Here is a 22927-nt window from a genome sequence, read left to right as displayed (position 1 = left end):
GTATAAAAACATCATGTCTGTGGACAGCACTGTAACACCAAAGAGGACACCAAAGAAAATGAACTGTTGGAAATGGAGGGCATCATGAGAGACTATGCATATGTGTTCCAATGAGATGGATGTCTTAAGGGCACATGCAGGATTGTAGATCCCACAGTAATCGCAGTGAAACTTCAAAAGAGAAGGGTTCCCATCACAACGATGGTGCCTCTTAAGGTAGAGCTGATTGGTGCAATTTTTTTTTTCTTATTGGATGGAAATAAAAATAATGGATTTGTATTTAGATGTTCTTGATCAGAGAAATATGCCATCACAAGGGACCAAAGCAGCTGTTCAGGAGAAGACCCAGAATTCTTGTACCCATGCATGACATTTTGTTACAACCAAATTCAGTAAACACAAGAGAAGAACTGTTTGACAATATGAACTGCCAGGGTGCCTACTACAATAAACAAGCAAAGGATTTGGACACATTAAATCAGGGAGATAAGTACCTGCACAGAGAGTGCCTGTAGAAAAGAACAGAGTTTAAATGACCGTCACAAACTCAAGTATAGATACTCATCCTTGTTAGTTCAGTGAACTCAATAGCTCAGAGAATATACTCAGAAAACCAATAAAGAGCCTACAGCTATTTCTTGACAAAAGAGAAGAGAGGGGAAAAAAGGGGGAGTTAGTTTAGAGAAATTTTTCTTACTCACCCATTTACTTACTGTACATGCATCATTTCATGCTACTTAGTTTAATAATCAAAATAAATGTTAATTTTGGTATTAAGTTATTTATCAAAGCAACTCTGTTAGAATGCATAACACTAAACATAAATATAGGCCAAGTAAAATGTTAGTTCAATGTTTGTGTCTTAAGAATTTATTTTAAAAGTGTGCTTTTACTTACAAGGCTACAAATTAAAGCAAGCATTAATTGTAAGATATTTTTTTATATAGATTTAAAAAAAATTTTTCGCTGTGAAAACATTAGAGTGAGGAGACACCTCATACGACACAGTTCTCCTCTTTGGAATTGTCTGAAAGGAAGTTTTGTGTCATGGATAAGAGTTTGTTCTTGACTTGATACTTTATAGTAGTTTATGAAGACATTAGCTTTTTAGTAACCTATATGTCAGGTTGTGAATCCTTGTACTGACAAAATTAATTTGTATTTCTTTATAAAATTAATTGCAAAGATTGAATGGTCAATGCAGTACATCATCCTAATATATAATATAATTATACAAACCTTTTGAAATTTTAAATTTAACTTTAAAATTTAGGTTTGTATTTAGCCTAATTGAATGTGAACAACTATCACTCAAAATCACATTGACAAATTTAGACAAATCCTAGTGTCATGACTGCTTTTTTAATTGCTATATTTTAAACTAGTAATGTTTAAAATAAGACACTGCTAGAGTAAGGAAAACTAGGTCACTGCACACCGATTTTCCCCTTATGTTTTAAGTAATGCTTTACCAAATGTGTTCTCGGTTTCAGGAAGGATGAATTTATTTTATTTGTTTTATTTGCTTTTTCTGGAAGAAGTTATTCCCCTTGCCTTCTCTTTTGTTCTCTGTATAGCACAAACTAGTGGATAATTTTACTGAAAATTTTCACAGAAAAAGATTTTTTTTCTGTCAGAACAGAAAAACAAAACTTGTACGAAGCTGCAATAAAATGACACAATGCTCATTTTGATGTTCCTTAAAATGTCATTTGTAATGTTTTATTGTACTAGTTTTTCCCCTGTTAAGTAGAAACTAGAAGTTTTGGCCTGAGTTGTAGTATGTGTACAAGGCAGTGAAAACACAGGTGCTCAATATTATTGATCTTAGGTGCAGTCTGTATTAAATAGTTTAGTTGAGTAATAGAGGTATGTAACAGTATATTACTCTTGCTCTATTGTAATTCTTTAAGTTGAGTTTTGTGACTTTGCCATTTTCTCCTCCTTCTCCATTCTTTCCTTCTTACCCTCTCATTCTATACTATTCTATACTATGTTGTCAAAATAATCATCTGCTGCAGGTTAGTGGAACCCAGGTGGAGGGAAAGCAACCTGATCACAGGCAAAAATAGCAGTCCCCCAATTACTCCACATTCAGTAATAAGAATCCCATTTAAGATTAATACCAGCTTTTTCCACTTAGATAAACAATACTATGAGGTCATTTCCTAATGTACCAGTCTCATGTTTCTCATCATTTTTGACTGTTTCAGATGTGGCTGCATATAAATCTTAAAATTAAGTTTATGCATTAAATGTTGATTGACAATTTATGACCCTTTGTTTCAATCAGATAACATTTTTGACAGTAGAGATCAGTAATTAATTTGAATTTAAATAGCAATCATTTATTATTCACCAGCATAGGGGCTGTAGCTTAGCATACATTTTTGTGAAACATTTCATATCAGTTGTCTTGGATGTGAGCTTTTTCCAAGGGACCATGTGCTACCTATGTGTGCATATACATCATGACTGAGAACTCTTCAACAGCCAATTTATGTTTACAGCACCACAGTTGGTTAGTGGGGACTTTGGCATGATCAGTGCTGGCATGCTATAGACAGGTGAGATGTAATAAGCTTACTTCCCCTCCCTCTGCTTTTTCTCTCTCTCTTGCTCTTTTTCTCTTGCTGTGCACAATGAGTCTCCATGGAGGACAGATGGTCTCCTTGAGTCCTCTGGAACTTGTGGGCTCCTCGTCCTGACAGGGAGTGGATTTAATGAAATGTGACTGAAAAACAAGCTCGAAATAGATCAACAGTAGGTATGTAGAGACAGAATAATTCTGCACCAGTGTCAAGAGTGTAGTGATTTAGCCTTCCTATTTTAGCCTTATTTACTTTTGCTTTTTGTACTTAGGTAGGGATAGTTCCCTTGCAGTTTGAAGGGTAATATTTTTTTTTTTTTTTTTACAGATTTTTTTATTCAATGTAATGTTGACTGATGACTGCCTGCAAGTCTGCTTTATGTAAAAGTCATTGCAGATGCACAGTGAGGAAACGTTTTTCCCCCAGCATGTACACAAAGAATTTGGTACATGCATACGTGCTTGCAAAGACACAGAAACAACCACAAGTATGAGTATTGGGATGGAGCCTCTATATTGAACATTTTAATTATATTTCCCCCTTTGTGTGAATTTGGCAGTCAAATAAATATGATAGATCAAACATCTGAGACTTTTATTTTTTACAGTCAAACATTTTGTTCTTGGCCTTAAGCGTCTCTTCAGGAAGATTATTTAGCATTAATAAATATAAAAGGAATTTCTTTTACAAGTTCTTACACAATATTCTTTACACAACACACATAATACATATATTATTTTCAATCAAAATTAAATAAATAATATTTCCAGTAATAGTTATCCAGAATTGAGAAAAAAGCTATCAATTATCTGAGAATGTTATTATAACATTTAAGTCATCATACTTTCATTGTTTTTGTTTTAAAGTAATGTCAAACAATTTTCTAAAATGTCAAAGGTTTTATGGTTTGAATAATTAGTTTTCTGTACACATCTTTAAATAATTAAATACATTTTAATTCTCAAATCAGATTGGTTACATAGTGATATATATATATATATATATATATATATATATATATATATATATATATATATATATTGATAATTATATATTATATATATATATATATATATATATATATATATATATATATATATATATATATATATATATATATATTGATATTGATAATTACAGTGTTAATTCATGTATTAGTGTATATGTCATGATTACAGGCCCACCTCACCTGTATTTGAGCATCTTATTGCTCAGGCCAGTGAAGATTCTGTATACTGAACTGTCCTATGATTTCTTTTCTGCATGTTTCCATTAGCATTAGTGCTGTTCTCAAGGCCACTCTGGCCAAGAACATTTCACTCAGTTACAATGACCTGATCAAAATTAAAATCCAAAACAATATGTCTCTAGCTGCTGTGTGCCGTGTGCTTTTTGCTCTTAAATTTAGAGTGTGCAGTTTGTTCATTATAGGAGCATGAAGTTTAAGTATCAAATTAATAAATTATCTTGCAATGGACACATTGGATTTGATCTGAAGGATAAGGTTACCTACCTCTGCTGCCTCAGGCACAAGGCTTCTTTTTGTGGGGGCAGAGTTGTTTAGCCTTTATTTAAGCATGGCGAGCATTGCGTAAATTAGCGAGCATCATCTCAACGGATTTCGCGATTTGGTAGTAATTTCTCCACTAACTGCAAGTTTATTCACTCGAAATAGCCTTGCAAATGTATCATACAGCCAGCAAACACTAATAGACGTTGGGCACAACTACAGAGAAAGACTCAATGAACATTGAACTCCTTCAGGAAATCGCCGAACACTATGGACCGCTGATCCAGCTGGGCCCGGCAGTGAAACCTCGGCATCGGCGGCGAGACCATAAACAAAGGAGGGGGATGCAAGGTGGCATTAGGGCTAGGCTAAACCAACATCAACCATCTCTCCCAAGCATCTTGCTAATGTATGATCTTTTGTGAACAATTGAATTTTTAAACATGAATAATTGACAGCATTTCCAGCAGCGCCATTGAGCTCGAGGGTCGCAGTGTTTTCCGGGTGGACAGGACTGCATTGGTCTCTGGTAAATGCAGGGTGGTGGTCTGTGCATTTATGTTAACAAATCATGGTGCACTTACTTTACTCTTACTGAATGTCATTGCTCTGCTCATCTAGAGTATTTGATGATGAAGTGCAGGCCATTTTTTTCTCAATTTACTGAGAGAATTCTCAGCCATTGTTGAGACTGCAGTATATATTCCTCTGGACCTGTGCTCAGAGCATGTGCTGGACAACTGGCACAGGTCTACACTGATATTTTCAATCTTTCACTGGCCCAAGCCATGGTTCCCACATGCCTGAAGACTACAACCATCATACCAGTGCATAAGCATTTATCTTCAGAATGCTGGAATGATTTTTGCACTCACCCTTATTGTTATGAAGAGCTTTGCGAAACTGGTTCTGCAGTGCTACCACCTACACTGGACCCACATTAGTTTGCCTAAACAGGTCGAAGAAGTATGGGCTTTTATCCAGCCCTCACCCACCTGGGTGACGGTTTTGAACACAGAACTAAAGTCACTGAACTAATCTCCACTGTACTGATTACTAAGCTCAGTGACCTTGGTATCTGCACCTCCACAGATACAGATTCTGGACATTCTTCACAACAGACCTTATTCCAAATAGGTTGGGCAAACAGGTATGCTCAATCCTCATTTTGAACACCGGCATCCCACAGGTTTGTGTTTTGAACCCAATAATCGACTCCCTGTTCACCCATGACTGTGCTCTTCTGCAGAACTCCAACATCTTCAAGTATGCTGATGACGCCACCGTAGTTGGCCAAATCAGCAACGACGATGAATCTGCCTACAGGGAAGAGATCCGAAGCCTGACAGCGTGGTCACCAACAACCTGACCCTCAACTTCATGTAGACTAAAGAGCTTCACTTCAGCCGCCAAACGCATCACTGCCACTCAACTACCTGTTATTGAGCACCTTCACCACAGCAGATGTTTGTGCAGAGCTCACATCATCATCAAGGACTCCTCACATCCCAGTCACAAACTGTTTATCCTCCCTCCATCCAGAAGATGATATAGAAACATACACACCAGGACCAGAATTTCAAGTTTATTTCTATAGCACTTTTTAATAGACATTGTATTAAAGCAGCTAAAAAGTAAGAATTATAGAACATAAAATGTGAATATAAGTGAATTATGTGTATTAATGCTTGATGAGCAGCCTGGGGTGACTGTGGCAAAGAAGAACTCCCTTTGATGGTATGAGGAAGAAACCTTGAGAGGAGCCAGACTTAAAAGGGAGAACCCAAGAATCAAGATATCAAGAATGTAATTATAAATTTTTAAAACAATACAAAACACCAGAGGGAGAACTGCCATCACCGGAGTGTGTGATTATGAGTAATGTCCTTTCTACAGTCTTATACACTCAGTTAATGTTTGGGAACCAGGAGCTCCCGAGCAACTCATAAAATAGCTCAACATCTGAAATCATCATAGATCCAACACCAACTCCTTTATGCCAGAGCCTTTAAATGTTCAAAGAAGTCCAATGTCAAAACTCTAAATGAAGTGGGATCCAAATGGCGCTGGTACATCTCTAGATGGTTCAGTATGTTTGCGGGGTCGGCATCTACTTATTGAAGTTCCATAGTCTCTATGCGGTGGGACACAACTGGAGCTGGTGCAACCTCAGAATTCCTCGGGATGGGTAGAGTAAGAGAAGCAGAGGAGAAGCTGTTCATAATATTAACAAGCACAATTTGATAATGTGTTTAATCAGTTTTACTGGAGCATAAGGTCATTTGTGATGCGTTATGTGTAGGCCTTGCTAAGAAGATAAAACTTTAAGTTGCGTTTAAAAAATGGGAATGTTTGTCTGAGCCATGAGCACTGTCAGTAACACAATTCCAAAGTTTAGGAGCTAAATGTGCGAATGCTCTACCGCCTTAATGGACTTTGCTATTCTGGAAACTAGTAGAAGTCCAGAGTTTTGAGATCTCAAAGATCGTGACGGATTGTAGCACGTTAGAAGACATAGGAGCTAAACCATTTAGAGATTTGTAAGTAAGTAGCAACAGTTTGTATTCGATTCAATAGCTGCTTTGAGACAATGCCCATTGTTAAAACTGTATAGAAATAAAAATGAATTGCATTGAATTTATTCAAAGCTTAACAGGTAGCCAGTTTAAGGATGAAAAGATTGGGGTTATATGGTTGTACTCTCTCGACCTTGTGAGAACTGCACTCTGGACTAACTGTAGCTCGTTTATTAATGATGTAGGACAACCACCTAGTAATGCATTAAAATAGTCCAGTCTGGAGGTCATGAATGCATGGATTAGCTTCTTTGCATCAGATATAGATAATGTGTTAGATAATGTTTTTTAGCTTAGCAATATTTCTAAGGTGGAAAAGAGCTGTTTTTGTAATATGGGTGATATGATTTTCAAAAGACAAGTTGTAATAAATCCTTGTAAATGCAAGTTGAAATGCTGGAGCTTCTGTCTACTGGTTTTTGGCTCGATATCTCTGTTGTCTCAGAATTTAATAATAGGAAGTTATGCGTCATTTGTGATTTTAACGAGTGCAGTTTCTGTACTATGATGGGGCCTGAAACAAACACAGTCTTTTCTAAAATCTGAATGGGTCTGTAATTTGACAGTTTATTTTGATCCAATTCTGGTTTCTTGATGATGTACAAATACAGTATTTACATATTTATCTGCACTTGTCAATTTGTGTCTGTCTGTTACCTGCCTGCCTGCCTGCCTGTCTGTTTGTTTATCTGTCTAGAGAGGCAGCTGTGTTCAAAAGTGTTCATTTCCATAAAAGTCTGTAATGTCATTAATTTCATGTGTTGGTGATGCTGAACTATGCCCTTATTTAGTCTGTGTACTGGCATTTATCTGTTCTGATGCCACAGCTGGCTTGTTTATACTCCTCTACATGAAATATTCATGTTATATATAGACACATTATTGTATTCTTTGAATTGTTGTTGTCACCTATCTTAGATGCATGTTATTAGCATAATGATGGATTATTAAACTATTACAATGTTTTCATGAATTATGAATCTGAATAAAAACACTGTATGCTTTGAGAAAGTTGCTAATGTCATTTAAAGCTTGTTTTTTCAAAAAGTTTGGGAACCAGCAATCTCATGATCATGCATCATCTATTATGTACCATTTTCCTGAGTGTGTCATTGCCAGAGGTGGCAAAAGTACACACATCCTTCACTTAAGTAGAAGTACAGATACTCATGTTTTGAAATACTCGGGTAAAAGTTAAAGAACTAACTATACTTTTTTACTCAAGTTGAAGTAAAATAACTTTGGGCTTTGACACGTACTTAAGTAGCCATTACTAGTCAAGTCAAGAAGCTTTTATTGTCATTTCAACCAAATATAGCTGATGCAGTACACAGTGAAATGAAACAACATTTCTCCTGAACTCTGGTGCTACATACAACAATCACAGACAACAGAAAACACAGAGCTAAGGACTGTCCTCGCCACATAAAAACTACCTGTTAGTACTACCTGTTTTAGTGTCAAGCTGGTAACTGGACGTCACATCATATTAATATTAGACCTTTCAATCGATTAAAATATTTAAAAGTAACTCACAATTAATCGTGACTTAATCACACATTTTTCTGTTATAAATGTACCATAAATTAATACTTTCCAATTTTTTAATACTCTAATCAACATGGCATGGACAAATATTGATTCTTTTTGCAATGTATGTTTATTTTTTGTGAAACCAAACTCAGCATAGAGATTGAAGACAAAATATTCTTATTCTTTTATGGTGTTTTGAATTATGTACAGTCAATTATCAGGACACCAAATGGAACCTTTGCTATGTTTCCACATAGATGGTTAATGAGGTGATACCGGAGAAACTGTACCTCTTATAGCTTTCATACAGATTACATAATCATAAAATATTTGTGTTCAATGTGACTTGGTTTATTTAAAATACTTTTCAAGCTTTCTGTACATATATTTATTGTCATTGAGGCAAGTATTCACTGAGATTCAGGTTGTTTTATTTGTGTGTCTGTGAAGAGCGATGACAGAGAGCGCCCCCTGTGTGTTTGCTTTGTTTTAAAAAAAGCACCGCGTTTTGTTGTTATGAGTGTGTACGAATAAAAGTAGACCCTTTACAGATATAAATGAGGTATTGATTTTATCTGTACAATCAAAAAGACAGAGTAATTTAAGTTCGGTTTAGCTATATGATGAAAAAATGCCACAAAACAGAGGGTAAATTGTCCGATGTGTGCGTCATGGCGGATTTTGGTGCTGATTTGTGGCATTTAACAGACACCCTTGTCCAGAGCGAGGTACAAAAGTGCTTTGAGTCTCTAGCAATGAATAAATCTACACTGGTACACTAGATAATAAACCTAATATATGTCAGAATATAACTCTTGATTTTACAAAGAAAACTTGGAAAGTGCTAATTTAAGTGTTTCAGGAAGAGGTAGGTTTTCAACCGTCGCTAAAAGATACCCAGGGACTCCGCTATACGGACATCTAGAGGAAGTTCATTTCACCAACTTGGTGCCAGAACAGAGAAAAGCCTTGAAGTATACTTACCTCTCATTCTAAAAGATACCAGTCGAGCAGTGCTGGAGGATCTCAGACAGCATGGTGAAGTGCAAGGTGTGATTAGGTCTCTGAGGTAAGATGGTGCTGGTCCATTTTTGGCCTTGTAGGCAATCATCAGTGTTTTGAATCTGATACATGCAGTTAATGGAAGCCAGTAAAGGGAGCACTGGGGTGGTGTGGGAGAACTTGGGCAGATTAAACACATGTCCTGCAACTGCGTTTTGGATAATTTACAGTGGACGAATAGCGTTGAGGTAGACCTGCCAGCAGAGAGTTGCAGTAGTCCAGTCTCGAAATGACAAGAGACTGAACAAGCACATGGGCAGCCTGTGTGGACAGAAATGGTAGAGAAGAATTTGACAAGAACGAGCCACATTAGCAACATGTGAGGAGAAGGACAGTTGATTGTCCATAGTTACCCCAAGGTTGCAAACAGTGGCTGAAAGGGAGAGCAGAGAGTCATTAAGAGTTTTTCTGAGATTTTAACCTGGAGATAGATCACCTGGGATGAGCAGCAGTTCTGTTTTGCTGGGGTTGAGTTTTAATTGATGAGCACTCCTACATGAAGATATGTCTGTCAAGCATGCCAAGATCTGAGCGGAAGCTGTGGTATCTGAGGGAGGGAAAGAAAAGATGAGTTGAGTGTCATCTGCATAGCAATGGTAAGAAAACCCATGTGAGGATATGACTTCACCAATGGAGTGGGTATAGAGGCTTCTGTGGTTAGACAAGAGAGTCTTGTGGTTGACTGTGTTGAATGCTGCTGAAAGGTCTAGGAAGATAAGTACAGATGAAACTCCATGCTGATCGAGCAGCATGGAGTTTCTCAGAAACAGCCAAAAGAGTTTTCTCTGTGGAATGTGCCGCTTTGAAACCAGACTGGTTTGGATCATGGAGCTAGAGAGATGTGAGAGATAGACAGACAGTTGGTTAAAAACAACATGTTCCAGAGATTTAGAAAGAAAGGAGAGAAGTGATACTGGTCTGTAGTTGTTAAAGTGTGATTGATCCAGAGCAGGTTTCTTGAAGATGGGAAAAAACCTTGCTTGCTTGAAGGTAGTTGGCACATAGTCAGATGTGGAGATGAAGTGCAGGAGATCTTGTGAGATGATCTGAAGCGTAGTTGAATGGATTGGATCCAGAAGGCAGGTGGTGGGATTGCAACATTTGAGAAGCTTGACAACGAAGGAGTAGGGGATTCCTGGCAGTGTTGTGTAGTCATTGTTGGGAAGGAAGTGAAGGTCTGGTCTCATCATAGAAGAAGGCAAATTCATCAACGGTCAGGGAGGATGGAGCAGGTGTGGCAGGGGGGTTGAGTAGTAAAGAGATTATGTTGTGGATCTTACGATCTTGTACAGAGGCCTTATGCTTTTCCTTATAGAAGGCAGTCTTAGCAGAAGTCACATCCAAAGAAAATTTGGTCAGGAGTGCACGGTAAGATGCAAGGTCTACATCAAGTTGTGATTTTTTCCACTTCCTCTCTGCTGATCTGAGTTCTCACCGATTGCTACGTTTTGTCTGACAGCCAGGGTGTGGGACAAGAAGTCTTCTTGGGTTTTGTAGTCAAAGGGCAGAGAAGGTCCATGGCTGAGGAAAGAGAGGAGAGAAAGGAGTCAGTAGCAAAGTCCAAGGGTAGAGAGGAAAAGCAGTAAGGATCAGGAAGAGATGAAAGAGTACAGGAAGCTACAGAGGAGGGAGAGATTGATTTAAGGTTAGGATGGTTAAGAGAGACATGTAAATTGTTTTTAGGTAGAATAGGAAGAGTGATTGAAAAGGAAACCAGGGGATGATCAGAAATTTGATGTGGACTGGTAGTCATGTCTGTAGCTGGGGTAGGGTGGGTGAAAACCAGGTCCAGGACATTTCCTTCCTTGTGTGTTGGAGGGCAGCTGTCAAATGTCAATCAAATGTGATTAAAAGTTTATTTATGTATTCTCAGAAAAAACGGACGTCGTGAATAAACGTGTTGAAGGTTTTAATTTCACCCCTCTTATATTTATTTATTTATATATTTTTTATAAAAATAGTCAGACAATGTTAAATAAAAATTAGCATTTTGACAGCCTTGATTCATATATTAATACAAAGCGAATAAAAAAATCTTGTTAAACAATGAATGTATCCAGTCTGAACATACCATATAAAACACAAGCAGATAAAAGATGTTGATGATCACATGATCCCGAATGTCTCTGTTCTCAGTCATGTTTACATCACTGACTTCCTCTGTCACATCCACGTTAACCCCAAACTTCTTGTTGTGTTCTGCCTTGCTTGTTGTTAGTTTCGTAAAGTAGTCTACATCTGTGGTGTGTAATAACCAGAAAATGATACACCGGTGGATTGAAAAGCTGCGCAATGACAGAAAATCGGTTTATGGGCTGAAAATGGCACAGTGAGAAGAAATATTATTGACATTTCCAAGAAATAAATTCAAACTAAAATAACGAGCCTTTTTTGAAAATATAAGAAGTAGAAAGTACAGATATTTGTGTAAAAATGTAATGAGTGAAAGTAAAAAGTACAAAAAACAGATAGAGAAGTAATGTACTGATACCAGAAAAATCTACATAAGTACAGTAACAAAGTATTTGTACTTTGTAAATTTCCACCTCTGGTCATTGTCTACAAACGCAGGCAATATTGGCAAATGTAAGCATCTCAGTGACATAGGCTAAATTGGCTTGATGACAAGGTCAAAGCATCTCCAAAACAGCAGGTCTTGTGGAGTGTTACCAATATGCAGTGATTAGTATATACCAAAATCCAAAGAAATAGAAGCAATGAAAGAATGACAGTGTCATGGGCAAACATGGTTCATTGATGTGCATGGATAGTAGTGATTGTTATCCTGTCTGGTCTAATGCCACAGAAAAGTGAATGTAGCAACAATTGGTGAAAAACTTAATGCTGGCTTAAATCTATAAAAAAAAAAAAAAAGTCTCAGAAGATGCAAGTGATCTAAAGGTGTCATCAGAGCTTGGGTAAGTAACTGTTTAACTGCACACAGTGAGTGTTTTTGGAGGTGACTGTCCACCTCTGAAAGCGATTACAATTGCCATATAAGCCTATAAGCAGTGGGAGAAGGTGGCCTGGTCTGATCTAGTCATGTTTTCTTGTACATCATGTAAACGGCTGGTGCGTGTGGTTTGCATACATCAGGAAGAGATTGCATCAGGTGCTGTGGGAGGAAAAGTAAGCCAATTGAGGCAGTGTGATTTCTGGGCAGTGTTCTGTCATTCATGGCAACAGCAGTCACTAAGAGCGAAGATTAAACCAGAATTGAACAAACACCACTTCTCTAACATCTTAGGTTTGAGTATGCTTTCTCACATTTCATTCTGTTCCTAAATCTCCATTCTGTCCTGCTGTATAAATGTTTGTAATTATAAAAATAAAACTTAAAAGTAACCATAAATGTTCAATTATGGTTACTTTTAAGTTTTATTTTTTATAAATATAAAAAATATAATTAAATATAAAAAAGTTATTAATAAAAAAACCTATTAATTTAAATTAATTTAAAGTTCTTATAACATCAAAAAGAAATTCCTATAATGTTAATCATTTCTTTGCCTCAAAAAAAATGAAACAACTATAATGCACATAACAGTGCAGTATAACTTTGATGGAACATTCAGTGCTTGCTTGGAGTTTACAGCAGACATTTTCTGACCTTGTTTAGGTAAAACAACCTCTTTAAATCAAACTGCCTCACACAGAATGAGCTTTGACAATAACACTAGTCCTTAACTGGCAAGTGCATCAAAACCTGTCACTTTTGCAAGTCATGTTGATGGCACTGGACCCACTGATGTTCCAGCAGGCCATTAACATGCTGATGGTGGTACACTTGAAAGTCTCCATGTATACCATATCATCCTGAGCTGATATTCTGCACATAGGAGAGTAGTCTTTCTTATAACCCACTTTTGCAGACTCCCAAAAACCAGATGTTGTTGCTCCTGCATCCATGGTAGTGAGTGGGTCACCTGCTTAAAAATAAATCTTTTTGGCTCCCGTATAACTCTACCGCAGCTCATTGGATTCGAAATGGTCAAATCCGTCGGCTGTTGTAGAGAAGAATTTGAAAAGAATGAGCCACATTAGCAACATGTGAGGAGAAGGACAGTTGATTGTCCATAGTTACCCCAAGGTTACGAGCAGTGGCTGAAGGGGAGAGCAGAGAGTCATTAAGAGTTATTCAGAGATCTTGACCTGAAATGAAGCACCTGGGATGAGCAGCAGTTCTGTTTTGCTGGGGTTGAGTTTTAATTGATGAGCACTCCTACATGAAGATATGTCTGTCAAGCATGCCGAGATCTGAGCAGAAGCTGTGGTATCGAGGAAGGGAAAGAAAAGATGAGTTGAGTGTCATCTCCATAGCAGTGGTAAGAAAACCCATGTGAGGATTGACTTCACCAATGGAGTGGGTACAGAGGCTCCTGTGGTTAGACAAGAGAGTCTTGTGGTTGACTGTGTCGAATGCTGCTGAAAGGTCCAGGAAGATAAGTACAGAGTAAAGCTTGGGCACTTGAACGTCATGTATACCGTATCATCCTAAACTGACATTCTGCACATAGGAGAGTAGTCTTGCTTATAAACCCACTCTTGCAGACTCCCAATTACCAGATGTTGTTGCTCCTACATCCATGGTAGTGAGTGGGTCACCTGCTTAAAAATAAATTAGTTTTGGCTCCCGTATAACTGTACCGCAGCTCGTTGGACTTATAATATTATTGGGGCAATTTCTGTTTGTTTTATCTGTAAACAATTTTTTTGTTTGTTTTTTTTTTGTTGTTTTTTTTCTTCTTCTTAAATTTAGTTTTAGCTCATTTTCACGAGTGTTATGACCTGACTAACCATTAAAATAGAGATATATCAACATATAAGACTTTTGGGCTGAGGAGAAGTACTAAAATTGGACCTTTTTTGGGACACCATGTAGGACACCATTTGGGCCAATATATTTATGATCTGAAAGAATCCAGTACATCATTTACATTTATTTGTGGGTTTAGCACCTTATCTTATATGCAATTAAAAATTATTGTCATAGGATTCCCCATTTTAAAACTGACGACTGTTGAGAGAATTGTTCTTAAAGCACCAAATCTTAGCTGCAGCCTGCCAGCTTTCAAACAGGTGTCCAATGATTGAAAAATAAATATTTTATTGCCAAATACTGTACCCTACCCGAAGAAGCTGTTCAGTAGGATCATGATTTTGCATACCATTGCTTTGAATGAGTGCCTGACACATAATATATTATTATATTTATGATTCAGAATCAAATGATTAATTAGTTATAATCTAGTTGCTTTGAATACTGTTGCCATCAGTTGTCTTCTTACAAATGACTTGTTTGTCATTGAGTCAGTGTTGCTGATGCAAAGCAGCCCTTCATTACCAAACACCAAGTAACTAAATTAGGATACAATTATGAGTCATTTGCAAACTGTGAAGCATTAAACTGTTGGCTACTTTAAAACAAACCTACATCTGGGAGATCACAGGAATTATGCATGTGAATATTTGATCTGCTAACTGGTTATATTTGTTAGATTTATTGCGTGACTGCCAGAGAAAAGCTGTTGCTAATAAAAATTGTTTCAACTGAGTAAGTGTAATGGTAAAGGGGTAGTTCAAAAAGGCTAATTGATGTAAGGTTTGCGAAGACATTTCATGCTCCCTTGTAAAAGTATTTTTTTTGTAAATTTAAATAAAAATATATAATAAAAAATACAGTAGTTTATTTTGATACATGTTGTGGTTGCTGTCTTTTGTAGTTTATTTTGATACACTTAAAGCTAAGGTATTTTATATTTTATATATTTGTATTTTATATTTTTATATTTTATATTATTTTGACAATAATGGCTGTATGTTGAGTTATTTTTAAGAGGAGAGTAAATCTACACTGTTATACAAGCTTCACATTAACTACACTAAAATATATCCAAGTTTCATTTATAGTATTTATAGTATTGTCCCTGGAGAAGATATACTAAAATGGTTGCTAAAATATAAGGGGTATGCTTATTTTTATGAGATACTGTACATTATGCATTCAAGCTAGTATTAATTGTGTTCCTTTTGTCATGTCATCTTTTCTCTAGCCACCTCCAATGGGTCTCTGGAAGGTTTGGAGAACCGAGAAGGAGGTGTCTGCAAAACGAAGTCCATGAAAGTCATTATGAAAGTCGGCCAAAGTAAGTGAACACTAAAATTAGCGTATCAGTAGAAACAATGTGCCCCTTATATTTTAATAAAGTGCACAAATGTAATAGCCTTTTTTTCAGTGATATTTCAACATCTCATCCTGTTTATAAATAAATTTAATGAAATGTGCTTTTCACATAATTTAAATTAAATAATGACAAACCAGAAACATATGGCATTTGATTTTTCTCATTGTAAATTTGACGATAGAAAAATTGTCTGAGGGGACTGGCAATGAAATGTTACATCAGGGAGGGGAAGAACATCTGTGCACTAGGATTTCTTAATTGCACATTTGTGTTCTGGTGTGGAAACCTAAAAACAGAAATATGTGCACAAGATGGAATGGCTGAATAGGAGCCAGCTGGGGCCTTGAACTGGATCAGTGATTATGAAAGTTTTTCAGATTAGTAGCTATGACCTCACAATGTAAGAACTGGGTTTAACAAGCTCTTTTCTATAAACTCTAGTGCCTCAGGCACAAGAAACTAGGCCCTTATTACCCACATATTTAAATAGCTTTTCATGCTTGAATTATACACAGTAGCACTTAATCATAAAGACACTCAACAATATATGGCTCTAATTTGTATTATCATTAACAATTTTTGTATGCAAATTGTGTTTTTGTTTATTTTTGTACTGTTAGCCAATTAAAGGCATTAGTGCAACCTCAGCCTCACCTTTTACCACTGCCATACAGGATTCTCACAGAAAATAAGAAATCAATTGGAGTCCTCACATGTAGCCTAATAAGCTATTGCATTTAGAATAGCCAAAGCCTGAAGAATTCTTCCATCTTTGGAGTCTTTGGTGGTTTGGTGCACAATGCTTTATGGACAACTAGAAAAGAAGAGAAACATGTCATGCCTTACATGCAACAAACTAGATTTTGATTTATTGTATGAAAATTGTACAAATGTTAAACTTTCTTTTAATTTAATTCCAATTAGCTACAGTCCAGATGGAATTAAATGTAATTGAAATATAGAATGGTAGCCATGTTAGTTCCATATTCCCTTTAAACTGTAATAAGTCTCCAACCTTCCCTGCTCCAAAAGAACCCCAAACCTTTACACTCCCACCTCCATGTTTCACTGTGGGGAAAAGGCAGTCTTGCAGAAGTTCTTCTGTTAGAGCAAAAAAAATTTAATTTGCACTCATTTGTCCACAGACATTTCTTCTAGTCTTTCACTGAGTAATTCTTAGGTGTTTTTGCCTTTTTGCAAACCTATGAAGTATAAATACAGTAACATGTATATGTCTCAAAAATGATGAGGCGTGGTGTTTCAAAAGACCAGTTCTTTCCAGACTTTTGACATGCGCTGTATATACAGTGTCTTGTGAAAGTATTTAGACCCCTGTCCAATTATCTATTATTACAGAACTTAATTCTGTTCATTAATATTTTATTTCAAAACACTAGCACACAAAATCAGTTATTGTATTGTTTATTTTTATATATTTTTTGTTTAGCAAATCTTTGTAAAAAAAATACCTGAAAAACATGAAATTTCATAAGAATTTACACTCGCATTATACTGCACAGATACACTTAAACACACACATATGCACACACAAATTTGTCTGATGGCTTAAATCTTAAATGTCACTTTTTTTTTAAATATAACATTTATACATTCAGCATTACCAAGGAAAAAAGGTGGCAAACTGAAAGTGTGTTATGCATTTTATTATCAGTTATATCATTTTCATCTCTCCCACAGATCCTAACATGGCAATACCAGACACAGAGCAGACAGACTCCACTGTGTTTGAACCTGATTCTGATTTAAACCCTGTAAAATTGGACCAGGAAGGACACATGGAAGTTGGAAACACTGGTATGACCTATGATTGTCTTTGTATCATCTATTAGGAACAACTAGAACCAGAACAAAGAGAAACAGAGATAATGTGCATTGATTAAGCTTAGTCAACAGGGTCAGGTCTAGGTGAATACAGTGGCACCTGGCCTCTGCACTTTGGAACAGTTGTCGAAGTGTTCTTGTCTCCTCGGATTTCAGCACAGGGGCAGTGGTATCTTAGAGACCATTGGACTTCTGATCAAAAGATCATGAGGCCTAGTATTGCTAAGCTGCCACTGTTCGTCCCTCAATTGTGTATGTAAATGTAAGTTGGTCTGCATAAAATGTCTGTCAAAACTGTAAATGTAATTGTAATTGAAGCTTGAACAAGGCTAATGTTTGTTTATAATGCTGAATCAACTAATTAAACAAAAATTAATACAATACATTAATTACATGTACAATTAATTACTTCTGATCAAGTTATAAGCAAATAGTGTTCATCTAGTGGGTTTCCACATATAGTTTAGTTAGATTAAAAGTAGAATTTTGCCCTATTGATTGACCTGAATTTATCAATAGTGACATTCTTACAAGCGCATTTATATTGTTACATCTACACAACAAATACACACACTCTTTAAACATTTATATTACAATATTTTTTTCTTCCATTTTTATAGACACTGTCAACCAGGAGAACAACAATGACAGCATAGAAGGCATATTGGGCACCAAGATTGCTGTGTTCGTAGCTATTGGAGCTGGTTGTGTCATCTTCCTCATCCTCATTGTGCTCCTCATTATTCTACTCATCAAAGTGCACAAGCGTTCACAAAAGCCCACACGCCCACGGCCAACTGCTCTCTCACTCCACACACGGGCTAGCACCAAGATTGTGGGAAGCAGTGGCTCTGAACCCAGTGATGTCATCATTCCTTTACGGACAGAGAACAACTACTGCTCACATTACAAAAACGTTAGTGGGGATTATGGGCATCCTGTCTATATAGTGCAGGAGATGCCACCCCAGAGTCCAGCTAACATTTACTACAAGGTGTGATCTTAGGGGGAAAAACTATGATCAAAGGTGATTATTTTTTCTAGGGATTTACTTCCATAAGAAAATCCTTTTGTGAGCTACTGGATTTTTTTTTTTGTTACCTTAACTAAGGTGATGAGAAGTGAATATCAGAAGTGAAGTGAATCAGATGAACATACAGTATGATGCAGATGATCAAATAGTTTGCAATAATTGTTTGCTATTGTAGACTGAACTTTCTATCTCTTTCTCCAATCTAAGATTTCATACAAGGTGTACAGGGTAAAGTGCTATTTTAGAGTGAATTAGAATTCCATGATATGCTATTCCTATTGGCTTAGAACAAAAATAAGTTTCTTGTACAATACCCAAGAAACAAAGCTAGAAACCGAATGTACACTAAACCCAAGAACTTTAAATGTTTGTTATTAAATTCTGCTATTTCTGGTCGACCATCAGGTCATGCTTGGAGCCTTTTTATGCTCAGGTATCATGGCAGAAGGAGGACATATAATGGAGAACATCTGTTTGCCTTACTATTTTTTTATGAAAATCAACGTGTCAACACAAGTGTTAGTTTTTGGTTTGCTTTTATGTCTGTTTTCCCCAAATATAATGCAGCAATTCACTTTACAGCCCCTGTTTTCTTCAGCTCTGTGCATTCAACATGCATACTAAGCAATTATTTTTTGGTCATAATACTTTTCTTTGTGTGTTTGTATACACATTTACAAGTACAATAAGCCTTTGTCCACTGTATTTTTAACTTTGTATTAGTAGCTCAATGGAACATGATTAATGATGGGCTGAGGAGAAGCAGAAACATGAAACAAGAAACAGGCAAAGATTAATGATTTTAAATATTGCTTTCCATTTGGTAACACACAGTCATTACTTATATCTATCAAAATGTTCATTAGGCACCTGAGCCTTTTCCCACACATTGAAATGGGAAGCTGTATGTCAGTTAATGTAAAAAAAAAAAATTACATTGGGTCAGACAGTTCAGCATCACAGTTTAGTAGGGGTGAAATTCACGGTTCGGGATTTACCTTGTTTTTATGAATTTTTTTGTCATGGTTCAGTTAAATTTTGCTACGGTTAAGGGGAAGAAATTGCTTGTCATTTTATTATTAACGCAGTTATTGTTGTGTGAACATCAACAGTACATTTTTAAAACAATTTTTAAAGAAAATGCCTACTTGGTTAAATAATATTTCAGTAAAAATATTAAAAAAGTGTTCCACACATAAAAACAATTGCATATACTGAACCGAAAGCCCTGTACCGAACAATTTCGATACAAATACATGTACTGTTACACCCCTACAGATAAATGAAGGTTTAATATTTTCAGGTGAACTGTATCTGAAAGAGGAAGTCAGCAAACATAGAAAAAAAAAATTCAATATAACTTGAAAAATTGTGGTTTCATGTCAAAACAACACATAATATTGGATTCTCTCATAAGTACATTATAATAATTTTTAATAATGAAATAATTCTGTTGGACTTAAGAATAGATTTAAATTAATTCTGGATCAGATTTTGGAAGTGGATATTAAAACATTTATTTTTATATGAAAAATCCACTCAGATAAGGATAGTCAGCCATGAATAAATAAATTAATTACTTAATTTAAAAAAATCATTGATTAACGCAGATAAACTCAAATTTTTTATTTTTTACCCTGTCTTTCTCTCTCTTATATATGAATTACATACACACAGCGCTGTGAATATTTGCATAGTTTTTACACTTAAATGATTTAGATGATCAAGAAGTTTAGAAAAGTATTGTTATTACATATTCAATTCATTTCAGAATAAACTTCAAGATACAAAATGCAGTTTTTAAATGAGGATTTCAATTATTAAGAGAAAAAACCTGTCCAAACGTGCCTCGCTATATGAAAAAGTAGTTGCGACCTAACCCTAACAACTTGTGCCATCCGATGGAAATTAATCTTTCACATAGCTGTGAAGAAATTTTGACACACTCTTTCTTCGAAAAACTGGATTTAGGTCTAGGTTTCAAGTAGACCAGTCCAAAACCTTAATTTCCTTCTTCTTTTTTTTTTTTTTTGAGCCATTCAGGGGTGGACTTGATGAGCTGTTTTGAATTATTGTCCTGCTGCATAGCTCAAGTGTACTTGAGCTTGAGGTCATGAACTAAAATTCTCCTCCAGGCTTTTCTGGTAGAGTGCAGAATTCTTGGTTCAATCAATTAAGGCAAGTCGTCCAGGTCCTGAAGCTGCAAACCAGTGCCAGACCATCACACAGCCAGCATCACGTTTGTGCATATGATGTTCTTTCTATGAAATGCTGTGTTAATTTTATGCCAGATATAACGGTATGCACAACTTCAAAAAATTTAAACTCATTAGTCGACAGAATATTTGCCAAACTTCTTGGGAACAATTAAGATGTATTTTTGGCAAATGTGGGAAGCTTTGTGGTCATTGTGGTCAGCAGTGGCTTTCACCTTAGAAATCTCTGGATGCCATTTTTGTCCAGTTTCTTTCTTATTGGTGAACCATGAAAACCTTAACTGAGGCAAGTGAGGCCTGCAGTTCATTAGACGTTGTTCTGGGTTCTTTTATGAACTGCATGAGGAGTCATCATTGTGCTCTTGAAGTATTTTAGGTAAAGCAGCAAGTTTTGGGAAGCTTCATCACTGTTCCAAGTTTCTCCATTTGTGCATAATCACTTTCACAGTGGTTTGCTGGAGATTTAAAGCCTTAGAAATGGCTTTGTAACCCTTACCAGCCTGACACAATTCAATTAATTTTTTTCTCATCTGTTCTCTTGAATTTCTTTAGATTGCTGCATAATGTGTTGCTTTTTGAGCTCTTTTAGCATGCTTCACCTTGTCAGACAGGTTCCATTTAGGTGATTTCTTGATTCAACATGTCTGACAGTTATTAGGTCTGGGTGTGGCAATATAATATAACTCAGCTTTCCCAAAAATGTGGTTATTCACAGTTGATGCATGATTTAGCAAGTGGGAGAAGGGGGATTATTTTGTCCACATAGGGCAGGCAGTTTTGGACAGCTTTTTTCCGTAATAGAAAGGGACAAAAAAGCACAAGTGTTATCTAAGTGTGACGTGTGACTACAATAGTGATTGTAGTGATTGGTGGTTGGTCCTCCTTTATTTAAAGGCATACAAACAGAAAGAAAGAGAACAAAATCTCTAGGGTAATGGAAGCATATGTCCTTTCATGTGTTTGAAATGTTAAAATTTTGCGGTATTGTCTTTTGTTTATGTTATCTATAAGAATTAAATATTTCTGTACTCTATGAGAGACTGATGCACAGAATTTAGGCATACCCGAAGTGCCAGACTTGGTTAGTGTGTCCATTTTTTTCCTTTCTGTTTATCATTTAAATAGAAGTTGTTAATGCCAGATACTGAATTACTGGTGCCTTAAAGTTAAAACAAAACCACAATCTAAACCCTTCTAATTATGGACATGACAACCTCTAATATAACAAATATAACAACTCAATATGTTTGTAGCTATGAGCTTGACCATTACCACTATTTATCTAAATTATTTTGTGCTCTTATATCTTATCTTAAAATCATAGCATTTCCTTCTATTTTGGGACATTATTTAATATCACAGGGCAGTGCCTTTATCCATTTGTAATCAAAATATCTGGTTTCAGTTTGAGTAATCACATTGTGCTGTTGTCTTGCCATGTCTCTGTCTGTGATAAATTAGAAGGAATGTGAACTTTTATTTTATTTCTCAGCTCTGTCTTAACTTATGTAGGTCACTGCTGTGTCAGCACACTGGCCAAAATGTCAAGTTAGAAGCAAAGACCTGATAATTTTTCCAACACTCACTTAGTTAAGTCTGCCAACAACCAAACAGCTGGAAAAAGGATACTCTATGGTCTATGGTCTATCAGTTATAATTGTTACATAAGGTTCCAATTCCTCAGGTTTGCTGAGTGTTTCTTTCCTGATGCTCCTTTTTGAACCAGGAATTCAGAGTTATATGTTGGTCTATTATGGTAAATTGTGTTGCAGTTGTGACAACCAATTAGATTTGTGCTCAGTATTGTTCAATGTGTTAGGCCTCACTTCCCTTTCATGGATGTAGATAATGTGTGGGTTGTTTAGATTGTTTTCAGTTGACCGATTGTTTTTGTTTGTGTAGCATAACCATGCCAGTGACTGCTGGTAAATCTTTTTGCTAGATACATTATTTCATAACTTTGCCTTTTTAAAATGGATTGATTCTCATTATTACTGACATCTGTATGACAGATACGCCATAGTATTATGTTTGGTGCACATTCTTACAATGCCTGATTTTCTGTATCTGTATTCTGATTTTGCTATATACACCATGTTTGTTTATTTTTTCTTTTGGTGTTATACAAAATACAATATTTTAAATAGTGCTTATTTGACAGAATAAACATTTGAGGTACATTTTCCCATTTGGACATTTTATTCATTTTATGTCTATTTATTGAATTATTGTATTATTTGCAGTAATTTTTCATCAGTACACAAGTAATTAAAAGTTAATCTGTCATCTGTGACATTCTCTCTCTCTCTCTCTCTCTCTCTCTCTCGCTCGCTCGCTCGTTTGCTCTCTCTCTCTCACTGAGCAACTGAGCAATCGGGA

The 22927-nt window shown here is 36.1% G+C and overlaps 1 protein-coding gene across 1 annotated transcript in view; it reads left to right on the top strand.

The window, feature by feature from the left end:
- Positions 1–18911, top strand: part of LOC124386251 (ephrin-B1-like) — a 47799-nt gene extending 28888 nt beyond the window's left edge. The window contains exons 3-5 of the mRNA XM_046849979.1: positions 15326–15418; positions 17156–17272; positions 17920–18911. Of these exons, the coding sequence (XP_046705935.1) occupies positions 15326–15418; positions 17156–17272; positions 17920–18299 (590 nt within the window). The 3' untranslated portion in view covers positions 18300–18911. The remainder of the gene's footprint in view (positions 1–15325; positions 15419–17155; positions 17273–17919) is intronic.
- Positions 18912–22927: the final 4016 nt, after the last annotated feature.

This window comes from Silurus meridionalis, chromosome 5 (genome assembly GCF_014805685.1).
Source record: "Silurus meridionalis isolate SWU-2019-XX chromosome 5, ASM1480568v1, whole genome shotgun sequence".
In the NCBI taxonomy this organism is placed as follows: Eukaryota; Metazoa; Chordata; class Actinopteri; order Siluriformes; family Siluridae; genus Silurus; species Silurus meridionalis.
The sequence above is the reverse complement of the archived record's forward strand: the minus strand, read 5'-3'. Positions and strand labels throughout refer to the sequence as shown.